The following is a 19,205-nucleotide window of genomic DNA, read 5'->3' on the forward strand; positions in this document are numbered from 1 at the left end:
ATTTAATCACATGGTTTTGTTTCTATAGTTTTAGGGTCCACAGTATGAAAATATATGAAAATGCTATTTCTCGACCAGGACTACTTTTGAGAGTGATAGAAAAAAGAAGTTCCCTTTGAAATCTGAGTCTCAAAGCATGACTTGAAATTTGTGTCTCAAAAGGAAACAGTTACATGTGCGTGCTCACGCATGCATGTTCAGTCATGTCCAACTCTTTGCGACCCTGTGGACTGTAGCCCTCCAGGCTCCTCTGTCCATGGGCTATTTTCAGGTGAGAATACTGGAGCAGGTTGCCATTTCCTCCTCTAGGGGACCTTCCCAACCCAGGGATCGAACCCAAGTCTGCTTCTCCTGCGTTGGCAGGAGGATTCTTTACCACTTGTACCACTTGGGAAAACAAAAAGTAAAACTATGTGGGGTGATGGGCATGCTAATTAGTTTCACTGTGGTGATTATTTCACAGTGTATGCATATATCAAAACATCAAGGCATACGCCTTAAATAAATGCCATTTTTATCTGTCAATTATAGCTCAAGAAAGCTGGAAAATATAATAGTACAGGAAGTACGCAGACAGGACAGAATCTTCCTAGTGAAGCTTGGGGACCCTCGAGTCAGGGAGGGTGATGGAGAAGGCGGTGGTTGGAACACAAATCCTGTTTGCATCCAGAGTCCAGGCTGCCTGGGGATTCAGTGATTTTCTTCCCTTCCTCTCTCACGTCATCCCCAGGAGTACCCGCTGGCAGCCCTTGCGGGCACTGCCTGCCACTGTGGCTTCCCCACCACTCGGTTCCCCCTCCACGAGAGAGAGGACGAGCAGCTCTGTGCCCAGAAGTGCAGTGCGGAGGAGTTCGAGAGCTGCGGGACCCCCAGTTACTTCATCGTGTACCAGACGCAGGTCCAAGGTAAGCCAGCACCCCCCCAGAAGCTCTCCCAGCGGCCACCTGCCACCCAGAGGTGCTCCAGCCAGCCCATCAGCAGGCTAGGGGGCAGAGGGCAGAGGCAGGGCTAGCGGGCGTGGCCAGGCTTGGAGACCCTGGAGGGGAAGCACAGGGAGGGCCCTTGGCAAGCGGGATGGTTCTGGAGACCTTCCTCTGCAGCCCTCACACTGAGCACCCCCTTGGTGTCTCTTCCTGTAAAGGCGGCAGAGAGATTGAGCGAAAAGACATCTGAACTGGGAGTGGGAGACTTGGGTCTTCAACACAGACCTCCAGCCAGATCACTCACATGATCCTGGGCAAGTCATTTCTCCTTTCTGGGCCTCGGTTTCTCCATCTGTAAAATGAAGCTGTAGATTGTTGGCCTTCCAGTTCTAGGAGCCTGCAAATTTATAATTTTTTCTTCTTTTTCTCCATCTTACTCATCCTTTCTACTTTCTCCCTTTGCCAGTAGAACCCACACCTAATGTTTATCTCCTCTTCCACCTCCTGGGGGTACCAGGCAGTGATGATGATGGTGATGATGATGGTGATGATGGTGATGGTGGTGATGATGGTGATGGTGGTGATGGTGATGGTGATGATGGTGGTGATGATGGTGGTGACAATGGTGATGATGATGGTGGTGATGATAGTGATGATGATGGTGGTGATGATGGTGATGGTGATGATGATGCTGATGGTCATGATGATGGTGATGCTGATTATGGTGATGGTGGTGATGGTGGTGACAATGGTGATGATGATGGTGGTGATGATAGTGATGATGGTGGTGGTGATAATGGTGATGGTGATGATGATGCTGATGGTCCTGATGATGGTGAAGCTGATTATGGGGATGATGATGATGGTGATGATAGTGATGATGATGGTGGTGACAATGGTGATGATGATGGTGATGCTGATTATGGGGATGATGGTGATGATGATGGTGGTGGTGGTGATGATAGTGATGGTGATGATGGTGGCGATGATGGTGATGGTGATGATAGTGATGGTGATAATGATGGTGATGATGGCGGTGGTGATGGCACTTAGGGACTTTCTTTGTTCCAGACTCATTGTTGAATCCTTTGCATGCATTTTCTCACTGATTGCCCTCAGCTTTCCTATGAGGCAGGAACAGTCATTATGCCTCCTTTACAGGTAGAGAAACTGAGACTCAGAACAGGACTTACCTGAGGTCATGGAGTTTATAAAATTTCTAGATGAAAATCTTTTCTCCTGCTAGAGGCATGATGAAGGGTGAGTGGCACTTGGAAAGGTAACTTGTTGGGGTGCTCGGCCCAGAGAAAACCTGCGAAGGAGTACTCCAACGTCTGAGAACACTCTCCACCTATACGTGTCAGCCTGTGCCAAGCCTCATCTCATTTAATTATAGAAGGCCCACAGTAAGCCTATGATCAGGGCAGTATCATCCCCATTTTACAGATGGGAGAACCAAGATTCAGAGGGCTTGAGAACTGGCCACAATCACATATCTGCAAGAGTGGTTTGCTCTCAGGTTTCTGACTCCAAAGGCCATGCTAGAAACCTCTGACCACAGGGCGAAGGACACTCCGCACACCCTCTGAAGCCTGGAGAACTAACAAAACACCACTGGGCTAGACTTCCTCTTCATCTCCCAGGACTCTAGCCCATGTACAGTTGGGCAGGTTGAGCACTGCGCAAGCATAGCCTGAAGGAAGAGTGATGCTTGAGCGCTAGCCTGTGCTCTGCCCGTTGTGCTGTGCACTCCGGACGACAGTGCATCTGCTCAGGGGAGGCAGGGGTACCTTGATCTGATTTGCACAAAGGTGCTGTAAGAGCTAGCGGCAGCCCCAGCAGCAGGCTGCCCCTGTGTGGCCTGATGTGGGGTAGTGGCGGCCAACTGCGGCTTCCTCCCTGGCAGCTGATCCTGCTAAGAGCTCAGCGAGCAGGAATGTATTTAGCCAGGGTGGCCTCTAGCTTTATTTACACTCCAGTCAGGAAGGATGAGCTTTTGTTAGTTTCCAGGAAGTGTTGGATAGTCTGTACAGAACTGTGTAGCTACAGGTTGGGGGAAGGGTCACACTCAGCTTAATTATCCTGTGACCAGGAGCAGCCTTGATGGGAACAGGACACCGGAGTCTACTCAGTAGCCTCTGACTGACAGGTTGCTCATTCCCAGGCCACTACTGCTCTCAGTTTCCCACATCGCACTTGCAGGCCCCGCACCCCAGGGAGGTTTGAGAGTCACGTAGTTCATGAGGCCACCAAGAGCATGGTCCACGAAGACTGCCATTTATTGAGCACCACTGTGTGCCAGGGACTATCTGAGCTCTTTAGACTGAATTAACTCATCTAATGCTCACAACAGTCCAACGACATAGGTACTGCGATTATCACCATTTTACAAACACGGCAACTCAGCACAGAGAGGCTGAAGAGCTCGGCCAGGGCCACACAGCTAGGACAGAGCAGAGCTGGGATTCAGACCGAGGCGACCTGGGTCCTGAGCCTGAACTCCTAATCTCAGCTTCTCAACATGCCCTGCGCATGCTCCCCGTGCATTGTCCGTCTGATCCCGTAAGGTTTACTTTACAAGTGAGGAAACCGAGGCTCAGGGAGGTGAAAAGCCTTGCTCAACATCGCACAGCTAGGCCACAATCATCCTGGACTGCGGCCAGGCCTGTCTGGTTCCGACTATGTACCACACTGCCTCCAGCATTTGTTTTGATTTGTGGAGCTTAAGAACCAAATACACTTCCTTTTTAATGCTGAAAATAAGCACCTTTACTTCGCCTCCCAGACAGTAGTTAAATGGAGACTTCTATTTTCAGGGGAAATTGAGGGGCCCAGTTCTTTCTCTCTCCCAACATTTTATTATGAAAAAAATGTCAAAGCTCCAGAAAAAAAAAAAAAAAATGGGAAGAGTTACACAGTGAACATGCTAGACTTATCCTACAGATTTTACATTTCTCAACGTTATGGTCTGTTCACTTTCTCATGCATCTCTTCATTTCTCCATCCCTCAATTTTTCTTCCTGGATGCATTTCAAAGTAGTTGCAACATGATTACATTTCAGTCCTCATATCACTAATTGTAATTCAATATTTGCTTATGGTTTTTCAAAGTAACATTTACATAGAGCAAAATGCACAAATTTTGAGTGTACTGTTCAATGCCAACTGGGTCCTATCAAATCCACACCCTGTCAAAATTATAGAACATAACCACGCTCCAGAAAGTTTTGTATCTAGGCTCCTTTTTTGCAATATGTTCCCATGAAAACTATTCCCAGACACCTGCTTGGCTTGATAAAGATGCTTTTCCACTTGTTTGTTTTCCCAAAGTCTGCTATCCTCTGAACAAACAGATTAAATGTGCATGGCAGGGGAAGAGAGCTGGTTTCTGGCTAGTAGCATCATTACTAAGAGCTCACAGTGTGTGAGCCCTGTGTTCACACTCAATACCTGTTCTCTCTTCTGACCTTCCTGAGAACCCCAGGATGTCCCATGTTACAGGTGAGAAAGCTGAGGTTTATTCAGATCCATCATTTTTCCAAGGATACCTACCCAGCAAGGAGGTGGCAGAATTGGAATTTAAGTTTAGGACTTCAGACTTTCCCCTTGAAGGGCTCTTTTGAGAAAGCAGTGTGGCTTGTGATGAGACTTCGATAATGGCAGCTAATACAGAACAGGAAAGACCAGGGTACCATCTTGGAAGGATTCTAAGGGCAAGATGATGGCGGGTAGCAGATGCTGCCACGTTAACAAAGCAAGGGAAGGCTGGATTGAATGGTGGATTGTCACTGGTGACTTTACCAGAAGCTGATTCTGTGCAGTGAGCAGAGCAGAGCCAGGAGGAGCCCCATGAAACGGTGGAAGGAGGAAATGGGATGGGGGGTGGACAACTCTGCCAAAAGTGAGACTGAATGGGGTGTGGAGTGAAAGTGTTAGTCACTGAGTTGTGTCTGACTCTTTGAGACCCCATGGTCTGTAGCCCACCAGGCTCCTCTGTCCATGGGATTCTTCAGGCAAGAATACTGGAGTGGGTTGCCATGCCCTTCTCCAGGGCATCTTCCCGACCCAGGGATCGAACTCAGGTCTCCCGCATTACAGGCAGATTCTTTACTGTTTGAGCCACCCGGGAAGCCATGGGGGTGCAGAGAGAGAGTGCTTACTGGAGGGGGACTTTTATTTTTAACGATGGAGCTATTTGTTCATGTTTGAATGCTAATAATCAAGTCAGCTGAAAGAGAGAGAGAGAAGACATAGGGAAAATAGATGGGAGTTATGAGCTGGGGGAGGAGAAAGGAGATGGAACAGACGCTAGAGCAGGGGTCACTCCCTTCTTCCCAGAAAGTGGGGGCATAGGGGAGGAGAGAGGCTGAGAGAGCAGGCTTGGGGCTCAAGGGGCAGGAGAGCCGGGGCAGGGGAGGGAGGGGGGCTTGCCTGCCGTGACTTTATGGTAAGGATTGAGGTCGTCGGTCCAGGCTGAAGAAGCAGTGGTAGGGCCAAAAATTCAGGATTCTTTCCTCTTCCTTTTCCATTGCCGAATCTCCTTTGCTGGGCCATCACCTATAAAAAAAAAAAAAAAAAAAAAAATCACCACTGTGACCTCTTAGCTCCAGGAGGGGCTGCAGTGGGAGATGCCGAGACATAACACTTTGCATCAGCCCTGACGGTCGTGGCTGAGGGACCAGCGCCCCTGACACTGCCCAGTCAGGCAGGAGCAGAGCACAGATGGGCCCGGTGCTGGCAGGTGCGGAGGTTGGAAGGGAGAGCGGGTGGGTGGCAGGAGCCCCGGAGGGTGCAAGGGCCAGGCTGCACAGAGCTTGGAGGTCCAGGTGAAAACCTTGGCCTGGGCCCCATGCAGATGGCTGCCATGTGTGGGTTTTAACCTGGAGGAAAGCGTGGGGGTGATAAGACAGAGCCTCACTGTTCAGGTGAGAAACTGAGGTTGGTGAGAAGGCTCGTCCTCCTGGCTGGCTTTTATTGAACCCCTACTGTGTGTGCATCCTTCTTTCACATATTATCTCATAACCCTGTTCCCATTTCCAGATAAGGAGATGACCGGCTCGCAAAGCACCAGCTCTCACAGCTGGAAAGTGGCAGGGTTGAGACTCACACCCTGTCCCTTCTGGACAGTCTCCTTCCGATCGGCCCCTGCCCCTGACCCCTGTCTGTGCCCTGCCCTCTGCAGACAACCGCTGCATGGATAGACGGTTCCTCCCAGCCAAATCCAAGCAGCTCATTGCTCTGGCCAGCTTCCCGGGAGCCGGCAACACGTGGGCTCGCCACCTGATCGAGCTGGCCACAGGCTTCTACACTGGCAGCTACTACTTCGATGGTTCTCTGTACAACAAAGGTGAGGAGGCACGGGGGAATGGGGACCTGACCCCCTAGAAGGACATGGGAGTACCCCTTTCTAAGCACCTACTGTATGCCACTCAGCTCTCCCAGGCATGTTGTTTGAGACCTACTATGTGCTTGGTGAGCTTCCCTGATGGCTCAGATGGTAAAGAATCTGCCTGCAATGCTGGAGACCTAGGATCGATCCTTGGGTCAGGAAGATCCCCTGGAGAAGGGAATGGCTCCCCACTCCAGTATTCTTGCCTGAAAAATCCCATGGATAGAGGAGCCTGGCGGGCTACAATCCATGGGGTCACAAAGAGTCAGACATGACTGAGGGACTAACACTTTCACATGCTTAGTATCTTCCCTTCACTTCACATCCCACAAACATTTCCTGAGATCATGTCGTTGGTATCTCACCTGCATCCGTTTATCAAGCACCTACTATGTGTCTGGGACCTTCCTTCCATTTAAGTCATTCCTTGAGCTCTTACTGTATGCTGGGCACCTCATGCGGGAAACTGAGGCCCAAAAGGCAACAGGATATCCCAAATCACTCATTGAGTTGGAAACACAGCCAGTATCTTGAAAGCCTAGTACATTAGCATTCTAATTGGCTTTGAACAGACCACCCAAATGCCTTGGCTCTCACGGGCACGAGAGGCCGAAATGGTGAAGAGCATAGTCTTGGGCGGCATCGTGGCTTGGGTTTGAACCTTAGCTCTGCCTCTTGCCAGCTCTGTAACTTGGGAAAGTTATTTCATGTCTCTGGGACTCGATTTCCTTATCTATCAAATAAAACCCTCATAGGATTACTGACAGGATCAAGGTGTCTACGACATGTAAAGGGCTTAGAGCAGTGTCCGGCACAGAGCTGGTGCTCTAGAAGCCCCCACAGGCTACCCAGAACTTCTTTCAGTTCCTCAGCTTTTGAAATGAAAACCTGATCAGGTCCCTCCTTCCTTTTGTGTTAAACCTTCCAAGGACTGTTTAGTCTTTCTGGTCCAGTGGTGGTGTGAGTGGTAAAGAGCCCAGCTGCCAGTGCAGGAGACAGAAGAGAAGCAGGTTCCATCCCTGAGTTGAGAGGATCCCCTGCCGGAGGGCACGGAACACAACCCCATATTCTTGCCTGGAGAACCCCATGCACAGAGGAGCCTGGCGGGCTAGGGCTACAGTCCATGGGATCGTAAAGAGTCAGACACGGCTGAAGCGACTCAGCACAGACTTAACTCATCATCACAACCCCCACAGCCCTCTCTGGCCTTATGCTCCCCTCTCGCCCTCTGCTGTCCTGTACCAATCGCTCATGTGTGACACACTTCTTCCCGTCCTCCACAGGACCTTTGACTGGCTCTTCTCACCTGGGATGGTAAACTCTTCCCCATCCTTCAGTTCTCAGCCTAAGAACCTCCTTGCCCCAGGAAGCCTTTCTGGATGGTGCCTGACTGGGTCAGTGATCTTGGCCAGGCTGGCTGGGCCGCTCAGCTCCAGACTGCAGGTTGGGCCCATGTCTGTTCCGTGGGTCTCTCACCCTCTAGGACCAACAGCTTTCCAGGGCGTGTCCCTCTCGCAGTGACATCAGAAACACATGCGTGTGCTGCGCTCAGTGTGCTTAGTCATGTCTGACTCTTGCGACCCCGTGGACTGCAGCCCTGCAGGCTCCTCTGTCCATGGAATTCTCCAGGCAAGAATACTGGAGCAGGTTGCCGTTTCTTTCAATGGGGAATCTTCCCGACCCAGGGATGGAACTTGTGTCTCTTGCATCTCCTGCCTTGGCGGGGGGGATTCTTTACCACTGAGCCACCTGGGATGCCCCCAAAATACACACAAGTGAACAGAAACGTGCTGGGTCCTGAGACATTGGCCAAGACCCATTTCCGTCCCCAGTCCATTGGCCAAAGCAAGCCATACGGCCATTCCCAGCATCAGTGGGGTGGAAATGTGGACTTTTCCCTAAGGGGAACCCTCAGGTAGATCACGTCAGGGCCCCCATCATGGCACCTGGGTGTGAATACTCCTCTTCTGCAGTCCTACCCAGGGCAGTGACTTTACATCCATGTCACTATTTGAATAGTCTGGCTCTCAAGAACTGTGACCCCTGGATGCTTTTGCAAGTCATTTTCTCCCCCACTCCCTGGCACATAGTAGGCACTCAATAAACATGCGAGTGACTGAATGAGTGGACAAGTGAATGTCTGAGGATCCTGGAGGTGGCCCGGGACGGGGTGGGGCAGGCCTCCTGTCTCCCCCAGCTCACTGCTGTATCCCCTGGCCCCCTCCCCGGCTGCGGGAAGGGTTCAAAGGTGAGCGGGACCATTGGCGCAGTGGGAGGACCATCTGCATCAAGACGCATGAGAGTGGCCAGAAGGAGATTGAGGCCTTCGACGCGGCCATCCTGCTCATCCGCAACCCCTACAAGGCCCTCATGGCGGAGTTCAACCGCAAGTACGGCGGACACATTGGCTTCGCTGCCCACGCCCACTGGAAGGGCAAAGGTACCACTTGGGAGTGGGGGCCGGGCGCCGGGGTGCCAAGGGCAGTGCGAGGGACCAGGGCTGTCTCCTGCCAGGGATCCAGGAGGGCACCCTTGAGGGCATGTGTGAGGTCCCAGGTCCAACTTAGAGCTCAGAAGGTATGCCTCCCACATGCCACCCAGCCCACGAGCATCACCCTCTGTGAGCCAGGCTGTTATCATGGCATAGAGGTTAGGGGTTGGGCTCTGGAGCAAGACTCCCTGAGTTCAAATTCCAACTCCACTACTTCCAGAAAAGGCTCCTTCGCCTCCATGAACTTGGATTGTCCAGTTTATAAAGTGGAAGTAATAAAACTCAAGAAGTCAGCCCTTTAGAAGCACTCGATACACCCTCATGTAATTGATAATGGGATCTATTGGAGAAGGGAATGGTAGCCCACTCCAACATTCTTGCCTGGAGAATCCCTCAGATAGAGGATCCTGGGAGGCCCCAGTCCATGAGGTCGCAAAAAGTCAGACACAACTGAGCAACTTTCATTTTTTCCCACACTGATTCAAAGCAGGTTCCAGACCTTTTCCTGGGAATCAAGAGACCTGAACCCATGTCAGTGGCAGAGTGGCTATGAGGTCATCTGTGAGCTCCTGTGAGCATCATTCCAATAAACCCTCCCAGCAGAGGTTAAGTGACTTGCCCTTGGTCACAGCTGGAAAGTCACACTGTCAGTCTCCAAGGGCTGAACTTCATTAAGATGATCTGAGCTTAGTGTTCATCTCTGGTGCTCAGTAGATTCCAGAATGGGAGAATGTCTCTGTGCAGAGCAGTGGCCCCACCGTAGTGGGGGAGAGCTCCAAAGTCAAAACCCCTCAACCCCCCATATCAGTTATCACCCATGTCTCCATTACTGTAATGACAGTCACCTCAGTGTTTGTAAACTCCCACAGTTAACCCTGTGCTGTGGATGGGGCGAGCTAAGTTCAGGGAGGTTGAAGGCGCTGTTCCCGAAAGTGGTGGAGCAGGGGTTTGAACCCAGGGACCACTGAGCTACAATAAAGAATTGATCAGAATGTCCATGGCCACAAATCCTCCCACACAGAGCCCCTGATGCTGAGTAGGTGGTATAAACGTGAGCCCTCCCCGCCTCATTCAGCCTTGAGGAACCAAGCTGCTGCAGCCTTTAGCCCCGAGGGTGTTTCCCACTCCCTCCAAACCTTCCCCATGCCCCCGCTGCCCCCTGACAGCTGCTCCACATTCCAGCCCCTCCCCAGAGAAAACCAGAGCAGACAGGATGACATTAACCCAGCCAATCACACTCAGCACTGATGTCATCGATGAAAACCCTTGGGCCTGCCTGACCAACTGTGTGTGCCCTGGCTTCCCAGTTTGCTCAGGGGCTTGTCTATCCTTTCCCCTGCCGACCCACTCCCTCAGTGGGTGACATTTGTTCCCAAGGGGTAAAAAGGTCTCTGAATTATTTATTTGTAGAACAATCAAAAATGAACATTATTTGTGGCCAGGCTGAGAAGCCCTCAGGCACCAATGGCAGGATCCTGCTCCAGGAGCAGATGCTCTGCTTGCTGAACGGCAAAGGACCCAGGAGGTCGCTGTACCCAGGGGTCCTCATCCCCACCAGCACATCTGAATCCCAGGAGGAGCATGGGAAAATCCCAGTGCTCAGACCACACACTGGACCGCTACAGGGGTGGAGCCTGGACATCTGTATTTTTTAAAGCAGTCTCCAGGCAGGCAAATTGATTTATTCTCCCTGTGGCTCAGATGGTTTAGCGTCTGCCTGCAATGCAGGAGACCCAGGTTCGATCCCTGGGTCGGGAAGATCCCCTAGAGAAGGAAATGGCAACCCACTCCAGTACTTTTGCCTGAAAATCTCCATGGACTGTCGCCTTAGGAGCCTGGTAGGCGATAGTCCACAGAGTCGCAAACAGTAGGACACAACTGAGTGACTTCACTTTCACTTTCACTGTTAATGGGGAAGATGAGGCCCAAAGAGGGATAGGGGCCTGGCAGGATCACTCAGGCACGTGATGGCAAAACTAGACCCAGCTCTCCACCTCCCAGTAATCCTGAAAGTGAAAGAATTAGTCGCTCAGTCTTGTCCGACAACTCTTTTGCAATCCCATAGACTGTAGCCCACCAGGCTCCTCTGTCCGTGAAATTCTCCAGGCAAGAACACTGGAGTGGGTTGCTATTCCTTTCTCCAGGGGATCTCCTGGGTGTGATCCCTGGGTCTCCTGCACTGCAGGCAGCTTCTTTTACCATCTGAGCCACCAAGGAAGCTGACTGCTCCAAATAAGAAGTGTGGGACTCACTTGGGAAGCTCACATGGGACCAGGCACTTAGCAGTCTTTATCGCATTTAAGTCTTCTAATTCCCTGGGAGGTAAGAAGGGCCGCCACCACCACTGGTAGCAGAAAGGCATCCCAGGAAGGGAGCAGGTCACGTGTCTCAGGTGCCAGGAGTTGACTGAGCTGAGATTCAAACCCAGGCGTTAGCCACCAGACTCTCTTACCCTGGGGTGTGTCTGACCTGGTGCATTCAAAGCTTCCCCTCTTCTGGCATAACCCCTCCTCTGGCATAACCCCTCCTCTCAGGTTCAGGCAATTCCTAATTCCCAGGAGCCACCTTCCCTCTTCTTCCCTATTCAGGATGACTGGGAGCTTTAAAACCAGAGATAAGGGAGACATCAGGAGAGGCTGAGCCCAGAGGCTGCAGGGGACGGGGAGTGTGGGGCACACGTCCTGCACTGGGGGGCCTGGGCCCCATCGTTAGTCTGGGACGGTGCTTCCTTCCAGACCTCACCCAGGGCTTCAAGTGCTCTGCCTGAGTGCCTTCCCCAAAGAGCCCCCTCCTCACGGCCCCCACTCTGCCCAGTCCTCCCATTTTCATTAACATCCGACCCCTGGAGGCACTTGAGTTTGAGACCCATGCTTTAGAGTCCTTGTTCCAGCAGCATCAGTATCACTTGGGAATTAGGAACACAGATCCTCAGGTTCCATCTCAGGCTTCCTGGATCAGAACTCGCATTTTCACAAGAGTCCTTTCAGAAGCTTCACGTGCACTTTAGAGTTTGAGGATCATTGCTTCAGGACGCCATCGGCCTAGAATGTGAGGGTCACTCCCACCTAAGAAGTCAGCCACCTGCTGAGCATGTCCACCCCACCCTGCCCGTGCCCCTTCCCGGTTACAGCTGGGTCGAGGCTCCTGTCACCCCCCCACCCACCCACCCCCAGCTTTTGGTTCCATAACATTAATTTTACGATCTCCCTGGAGTGAGTCCAAAGCAAAGTTTTATGTGATATGATTACACAAGGTGAATTGTCCTGGATCTGTTTAATGAAACAGAGACCATGTTTAATGATTCCGTGGGGAATTAAATACAGTTAAGCCATTAATCAGGCCCCGGTTCCCCCCATCAACAAGATGAAGCAGAGAGTGGTCAGCCCATGTCCTGCCAGGCCCACGTGAAGAGCAGTTCCGGCGGAACCAGCATTCATTACCAGTGGTCCGTGGCGTAGCATGACTTTATTACCCAATTTGAAGGCAGCCATTAATTACCGGGAATCCTGAGCTAATTGTGGGCTTTTGTTTTTCGTTTTTGTTCTTCTTTCCAGTGAAGTCATTCAGGAGCTTCAAGTGAGGTATCTCTGCTATAAGAAAGGGTATGGAGGGAGCACATATCTGCTGCCCATAAAGGACTGGCCACGTGGGGCATCTCAGAGATGCTGGGTACCAACATCAGGACTATGGTAGCCATGGGACTTCCATGGTATCCCAGTGGTTAAGGCTTCACACTTTCACTGCAGGGGGGTTGAGTTTGATCCCTGGTCAGGGAATCTAGGATTCCACATGCCATGCGGCCAAAAAAATGACAATAATTGTGGCCAACATTTATCCAGCACTTCCTGTGTCTCAGGTCTGGTGGCAGGGTCTGCAAGTCTTATTCCAGTTCCGTTTGTACAGGGGGAGGTTTTAGCAAGGCTTCCATTGTGAAGATGGGTAAACTGAGGCTCAAGGACAGTGCTTGGCGTCCCAAGGTCACACAGCCAATATGAACGCTGGCAATCTGACTTCAAAGTCATCTGTGAACAAACCCGGTGTCTTAGATGACACCTGAAGGTGAGGTGAGTGTTTGTAGACTAGGATCTGGGGCGCAAAGAACACTGGAGATGCGCAGATCAGGTGCTCTTAAAGGGTTTGCCAGGAGGGCAGGAGCCAGGCTCAGTCTGGGATAGATGCAAGTTCGAATCCTGCCACGGATGCCCACTATGTGGGCTGGGGCAGGTGGCTGCATGTCTCAGAGCCTCCCTTGTTCCCGTGTATATAAAGGAGCTGGTAATTCCTCCTCTCCAGGCTTCTTGTGTGCACTGCCCAAGACAGGGCCTGCGAAGTGCCTGGCACAGCCCCCCAGCTCACAGTAGGTGTTCAAGCAATGTACATTCCCACCCCAGGGAGGTTTGGAATCCACATCTCCCTCCCACTGCATCCAAGGCCAGAGCCATCCCCTGGGGGACCCAGACCATCATGTAGATGTACCCTTCCTTTTCCTAAGGCCCACTCTCCAGGGACCTCTTGAGATGGTCGCAAGCCTGGAAGTCCAGATATGTGGGCTGCTGGGTGACCGATCATCATCCCCGTCCCCCTGGTCTTCTGCCATGGGAGCGGCAGTTGTCCTGAATCTCCAGGGATGCTGTGAGATGATGCAGGAGCAGGGAAACGCTTCCGCAAAATAAGGAAAGCAGACTATACACATGCTAGATTTTTTCCTAATCACACAGATACATCTGGTTTTAACCCATTATAACAGTAAGGGCCCAATTATCTAGATACATTGTAAATAATCTATTTGAAGGCTAAAAAAAATACCTCTGTCATCAGCATAAATATTTTCCAAGCAGCCATGGTGTTCCAGGGAGGCACTGGGGGAGCAGGAGCCTCGCCACAGATTCTGATGTGCTCTGCAAAGAAAGAGGAACCCTTAATCACATCGCCACTTGGCTGCTGGGAATTTCAATTTAGTTCAACAACCATTTATTAAGCCCCTGCTGGGTGTAAGGCAGTGGGAGGGAGTGGGGGGGTGAGGCTTTTGTTTTCTGGGAAAGATGGGGGCCTGGAATCAGGCAGGCCTGGTCTGGATGGTGCTTCCCAGCTATGTGACCTTGGGCAAATTACTTCACCTCTCTGAGCCTCCATTTCCTCACTGGTGACAAATGAACAATAGTCTTTTCCTTTCTGGGTAGTCACTATGATTAAATGAGATAAGGGGTGTCCATCATCCATCAGGGGTGAGGATTTAGTTATGAAGGACCAGCTGGGCTCCCCAGCCCAGCTTGGGAAACTTGCTGACCCTCCTTCAATAAAGAGATTCCTCTGGAAGATGCAGGGTGGCACTGCCCCTGTGAGAAGTCCTGGGTTCCCGAGGGTTCCTTCAGGGTTCCTGAGGGTTCCTTCAGGGTTCCGGAGGACCAACCCTTTGACTACTATCCAGCTGGGGCTCAGAATTGAGGCTGCAAATCCCCTTCTCTGTTCCCAGCATCCTTTATGACCCCCCTCTTGGGTTCCCCTTGAGCACAGTTTCAGCAGCTCCAGGGGCTGGCTGGCTGGCTGTCTCTTTGAGGTCTTCTCCAGGGAATTTCCCACATTCTGTTGTAGCCTGTCTTTGGAGCCAGGAGATCCCAAACAAACATTCCCAGTCTTGGTGACAATCCATCCTGTGCTTTTACCGTGGCAAGGAAATGAACAGCACAGAGGAACAGTGTGTGATACTTCAATAAAAAGCAAAGAGAGAATGAATTGGATAGAAAGGTGTCAAGATGACAATGTAAATTTGTTGTTGTTCAGTCACTAAGTTGTATCTGACTCTTTGTGAACCCATGGACTGCAGCACGCCAGGCTTGCCTGTCCTTCACGATCTCCCTGAGTTTGCTCAAACTCGTGCCCATTGAGTCAGTGATATCAGCCAACCATCTCATCCTCTGCTGCCCCCTTCTTCTCTTGCCCTCAATCTTGCCCAGCATCAGGGTCTTTTCCAATGAGTCAACTCTTCACATCAGGTGGCCAAAGTACTGGAGCTTCAGCTTCAGTACCAGTCCTTCCAGTGAATATTCAGGGTTGACACTGTAAATAATCCGACTTAAACCATGGCCTCAGCCCAGAGGAGGTGCCTGGCTGAGCCTAGGAAATCAGGGAAGATGGCATCTCACCTAAGAACAGAATAATCACGGTGGTAATGATAACCAGCGTTTACTGAGCTTCTACAGGGTACAAGGAGCCATGCTAAAAACTTTGTATGCTTTTTCCAGTTCTCTATACAAAAGCCCTGTTACTACCCTGTGAGAAGAATTGTTACTACACAGGATAGCTATTCCTACATGGGATAACTTGGTAGATAAAAGCCCAGACTTTGAAACCAGACTATTTGGTTTCAAATCCCAGCTCAGCCAGTTTTTCGCTGTGTGACCTTGAGCAAGTTCCTTAACCTCTCTGTGCCTCAGTTCCCCGCTTCTGTTAAATGAAGAAAACGAGGATGCCTGCCTCACAGGGTTGTTGTGAGGAATATGTGAATTGATAGCTATATTAGTATATCACTGCATGTTAAAATATGGGCTTCCCAGGTGGCTCGGCGGTAAAGAATTTGCCTGCTGATGGGGGAGATGCAGGCTCAATCCCTGGGTCGGGAAGATTTCCTGGAGAAGGAAATGGCAACCCACTGCAGTATTCTTGCCTGGAAATCTCGTGGACAGATGAGCCTGGTGGGCTACCGTCCTTGGGGTCACAAAAAGAGTCGGACACAACTGAGCGACTGAGCACGCCTGCCTGTTAAAATATAGAAACAGAGTAGCAAAGATTTATATGTCTGTGCCTGGTGTGGCGTAAGCCCCAGACAGATGTCTTGGGTCTCCCCAAAGAGCAGGAAGGACTAAGACTGTTCCAGGCAGAAGCAGCAGCCCGGAGGCAGGAGGCGGGAGGCGAGTCTGGCTGTTTCAGGGCTCAGCGGTGGTGGTGGAGCGTAGGCAGCGCACGCACGTCGGGCCCACGCGTCCCCTCTCTGTCCATGCAGAGTGGCCGGAGTTCGTGAGGAACTACGCCCCGTGGTGGGCCACTCACACGCTGGACTGGCTCAAGTTCGGCAAGAAGGTGCTGGTGGTGCACTTTGAGGACCTGAAGCGCGACCTCTTCGTCCAGCTGGGCCGCATGGTGGGCCTCCTGGGTGTGGCCGTCAGAGAGGACCGGCTGCTGTGCGTGGAGAGCCAGAAAGACGGCAACTTCAAGCGCTCGGGGCTTCGCAAGCTGGAGTACGACCCCTACACGGCGGACATGCAGAGGACCATCTCCGCCTACATCAAGACGGTGGACGCGGCGCTCCGGGGGAGGAACCTCACGGGCGTGCCTGACGACTACTACCCCAGATGATGGATGATCAGACCGGGGCAGGGGGCGGGCCGTTCAGACCCAGCAGGCCCCAGGGCGCTCCGGGCCCCTGGGGAGCCCCACCCGCCAGTCCACTCTTCCGTGTAGGTAGGGACCATCCCCTTGGCCTAGCGTTGGCCTCCAGTGAGTTTCCCGCATGACGAAGGAAGCTCAAGGGAAGAGATGGTGCAGGCACCTCCCACCGACTCGCAACCGCCCCACCCCACCCCTTGGAGATGGAGGGGTGGCCGGTTTGGGGAGTTCCCGCCGCCTGGACCCTGCTCTGTCTCCGGTGTCCCTGCCCCCCGCACCTGTGGGAAAGAGGGCTCCTGGGTGTCCCAGAGATCGGGGTTCCTCACCACGGGTGTGGAGGATCCTGGCACAGAGCTAAAGGGAATGGCCCAGACTCGCCCCCCTGCTGGGCTGAGCGCTCGTAGCCGCCCCGTCCTTCCCCACCCAGGAAGCGCGGTGACAGGGTTTATCCGGGCCACTTCTGTCGGCAGGAAGATTGCTGGGAGGTTTCTCCATGGGCTTAGGTTTCTGACATTCTGTGGGTCAGAGAGGCCCTGGCTCTCAGGGTAGGTTAACTGGGGCCACCGGGTGGGGTCACAGGCATCTGGAGCCCCCACGTGGCGTGTCCACTTCAGGACCTGGGATTCTGCCCTTTCCTCACCCGCTGTATCCAGGAGGTGACCCGCTTCCAGGGGTGACACCTCTCTCCACCGTGGGGTCCCACGCATTGATCTGACACTGCCCTTCCGACTCCTACCAGCGGGTCCTCTGCTGTCCAGGCGGGAGAACACGCGTGCCCCAAATCACATGACCTGTGACCGAGAGACAGCCCCACAACCTTCCCAGACCAGCGACCCCGCTTTGGTCATAGTCCAGGGGGGCCCTTTAAGGAAAGGGGCGATGGGATGGTTCCTCGTGTCCGTACAGACACTGCTCTTTCGATGCTGAGACGTCCAACCAAAGGACTGGGTGGCTGATCATCTGTCTTAGAAAGCATCAAGTTCCAGGATTCCCTCTCTCCCCTCACCTTGGGCATCAGTGGTTTCGCATCCGGCCCACACCTGCATACCTGCACCACCACCCCCCACCATGTAGATGCAAAAGCCATAGGTCACAGCTCCTTGCTGTTCTGTCTGGAACAACCCCCCCAAGCAGCCCCCTCTGAAGCCTTGGGGTGCAGGTAAATGCTCATTCCCAAATAGCCAAGAGACTATGGAGAAGGCGAGTGTAAAGAGATATATTTTTCTAAGAGGAATATGACTCATACATTCCACCCCCTTGGAACCTGGCCACGCAAAGGGAAGGGCTGGGGGATTGGACCTGTTGTCCTCATCCCTGAGCCTCTCATCTTTAGGATTCGGGCCACCCCAGGGCCCGGCCAGGGGCTCTGAATGTATTTTGTACCAAATTTCTTTTCCCCAGGCAAATTTCTAGTCTTCTTTCTCGAAGCATCAGAGGGCTTGGCCTCCCCACCCTGTAAGAGGTCAGCTCTCTCTCTGGGAGACTCTGGGTCCAAGACCTGGGCCATTTCTTTGCCAGTGGTCTCTTCAGGCCACCAGCCTCTATCTGAAGACTCCTCAGGTCAACACCATCATTAAAAGCAAGTTTGTTGATAATTCTACCACATGATGGAGTGTCATGTAAGGCAAGGTCACAAATGGGATGTTTTTTCTTCTGTGTGTGTGTGTATGTGTATGTGTGTGTGTGTATGAAACAGGAATGTTCTGGGTGCGTCATTGCTCTTGTGTCTGTGCAGCTGTAAAGAACTGTGTGTCTTGGTGTTCAGAACTGTCTCTGCCTCTGTGTTCAGCCGCCCTTCTGTGTGGGGAGACTGCACCCCACCAGCTGTCGTGATGACCGCTCCATGTCTGGTGTGTCTGTGTGCCCCCTTCTCCAAACCCCGACCCTTGGGGAGGAAGGAGAGTGTGGTGGTCCAGCGGTCCCCAGGGCCCGGGACATGCCCGGCCTGCAAGCTGGGACCCCGGGTTCCCACCCCGCTGTCTCCCCCAGCGCGTTGTGACTCCAGGACCCAAGGAGAAGCATCAGGGCCTGCACCTGCTGATGGCGGGATTGCCTCCTGATTTCTCCAGGAACCCCGAGGCAGCTACAAACATCCCTGGTAGACAGTGTGGGCAGGAGGAAAGGGTGGGGAGGCCGAGGGGCTGCCAGGGCAAGGTCCTTCAGGAACCAGCTCCTTTCCTTCCTTCCCCATCTCTCTTGCACTGGTGTCCTTTGTCCTCATCCCTGACCCCTCACCCTTTTTCCTTATTACGCTTGCCTCCTGCTCTCAATTTCTCTCTTTGTGGTCTTTTTTATTTCCTCGAGATGCACATTAAACCTCTTTTCTTTTTGTCTTTCTCCTCTCTGTCTCTTCCTCCCTGCCCCCATCCCTGAACCAGTCTCTGACTGCATTCTCTTTGTTTTGATTTCTGCTTCTCTTTGTCCATGTGTCTCTGCGTCTCTCAGTCTCTGTCTTTGCCTGTCTCTTGTTCCCTCTCTCTCTCTCCCTCTCCACCTCTGTTGTCCTCTCCTCCCTCCTCCCCCTCATCTTCCTGGAGAGTGGGGGCGACTCAGTGGGATCCAGACACAGTGAGACAAATGCTACCCGGCCCGGTAACCACGGAAGTGGTTTCCTTAGCAACAGAAGCTGCAGGCACGCGCTCCACTGCCCCGTCCCTTAGCTATGACAACGAGTACCGAGAGGGTGGGGGACAAGCCTGGAGATGAGGAAGTCAGTAAAGACACTGCTGTATGGGTCCTCTTGAGAGGGGACAGTGGTCAGAGATAAGCACTTTAGGGACATTCAAAACTATGAGAGGTGGAGGGGCTGTGGGGTCAGAGGCAGAGTGGAGACAGCTAGGGAAGCAGTCCACAGGACCTGGGGACAGACTGAATACATGGGGTGGGGGGCAGGCAAAGGGACACCAAGATTCTGTCTGAGCATCTTCAGAAGGAGGGCTTTTGAGGTGCAGAACAGAGGGCAGAGGAGCAGGTGGGGGAGGGGGAATGGTAAGCTCCTTGTCCCCAAGAGTGCACCATC

At 52.5% G+C, this 19,205-nt stretch overlaps 1 protein-coding gene across 3 annotated transcripts in view; it reads left to right on the top strand.

Annotated features, from left to right (window-relative positions):
• Positions 1 to 17,786, top strand: part of WSCD2 (WSC domain containing 2) — a 115,410-nt gene extending 97,624 nt beyond the window's left edge. For all 3 annotated transcript variants that reach the window (XM_027566473.1, XM_027566472.1, XM_027566475.1), the window contains 4 exons: positions 731 to 905; positions 6,106 to 6,270; positions 8,552 to 8,752; positions 15,804 to 17,786. In XM_027566473.1, the coding sequence (XP_027422274.1) occupies positions 731 to 905; positions 6,106 to 6,270; positions 8,552 to 8,752; positions 15,804 to 16,156 (894 nt within the window). In that variant the 3' untranslated portion in view covers positions 16,157 to 17,786. The remainder of the gene's footprint in view (positions 1 to 730; positions 906 to 6,105; positions 6,271 to 8,551; positions 8,753 to 15,803) is intronic.
• Positions 17,787 to 19,205: the final 1,419 nt, after the last annotated feature.

Source organism: Bos indicus x Bos taurus, chromosome 17 (assembly GCF_003369695.1).
Source record: "Bos indicus x Bos taurus breed Angus x Brahman F1 hybrid chromosome 17, Bos_hybrid_MaternalHap_v2.0, whole genome shotgun sequence".
NCBI lineage: Eukaryota > Metazoa > Chordata > Mammalia > Artiodactyla > Bovidae > Bos > Bos indicus x Bos taurus.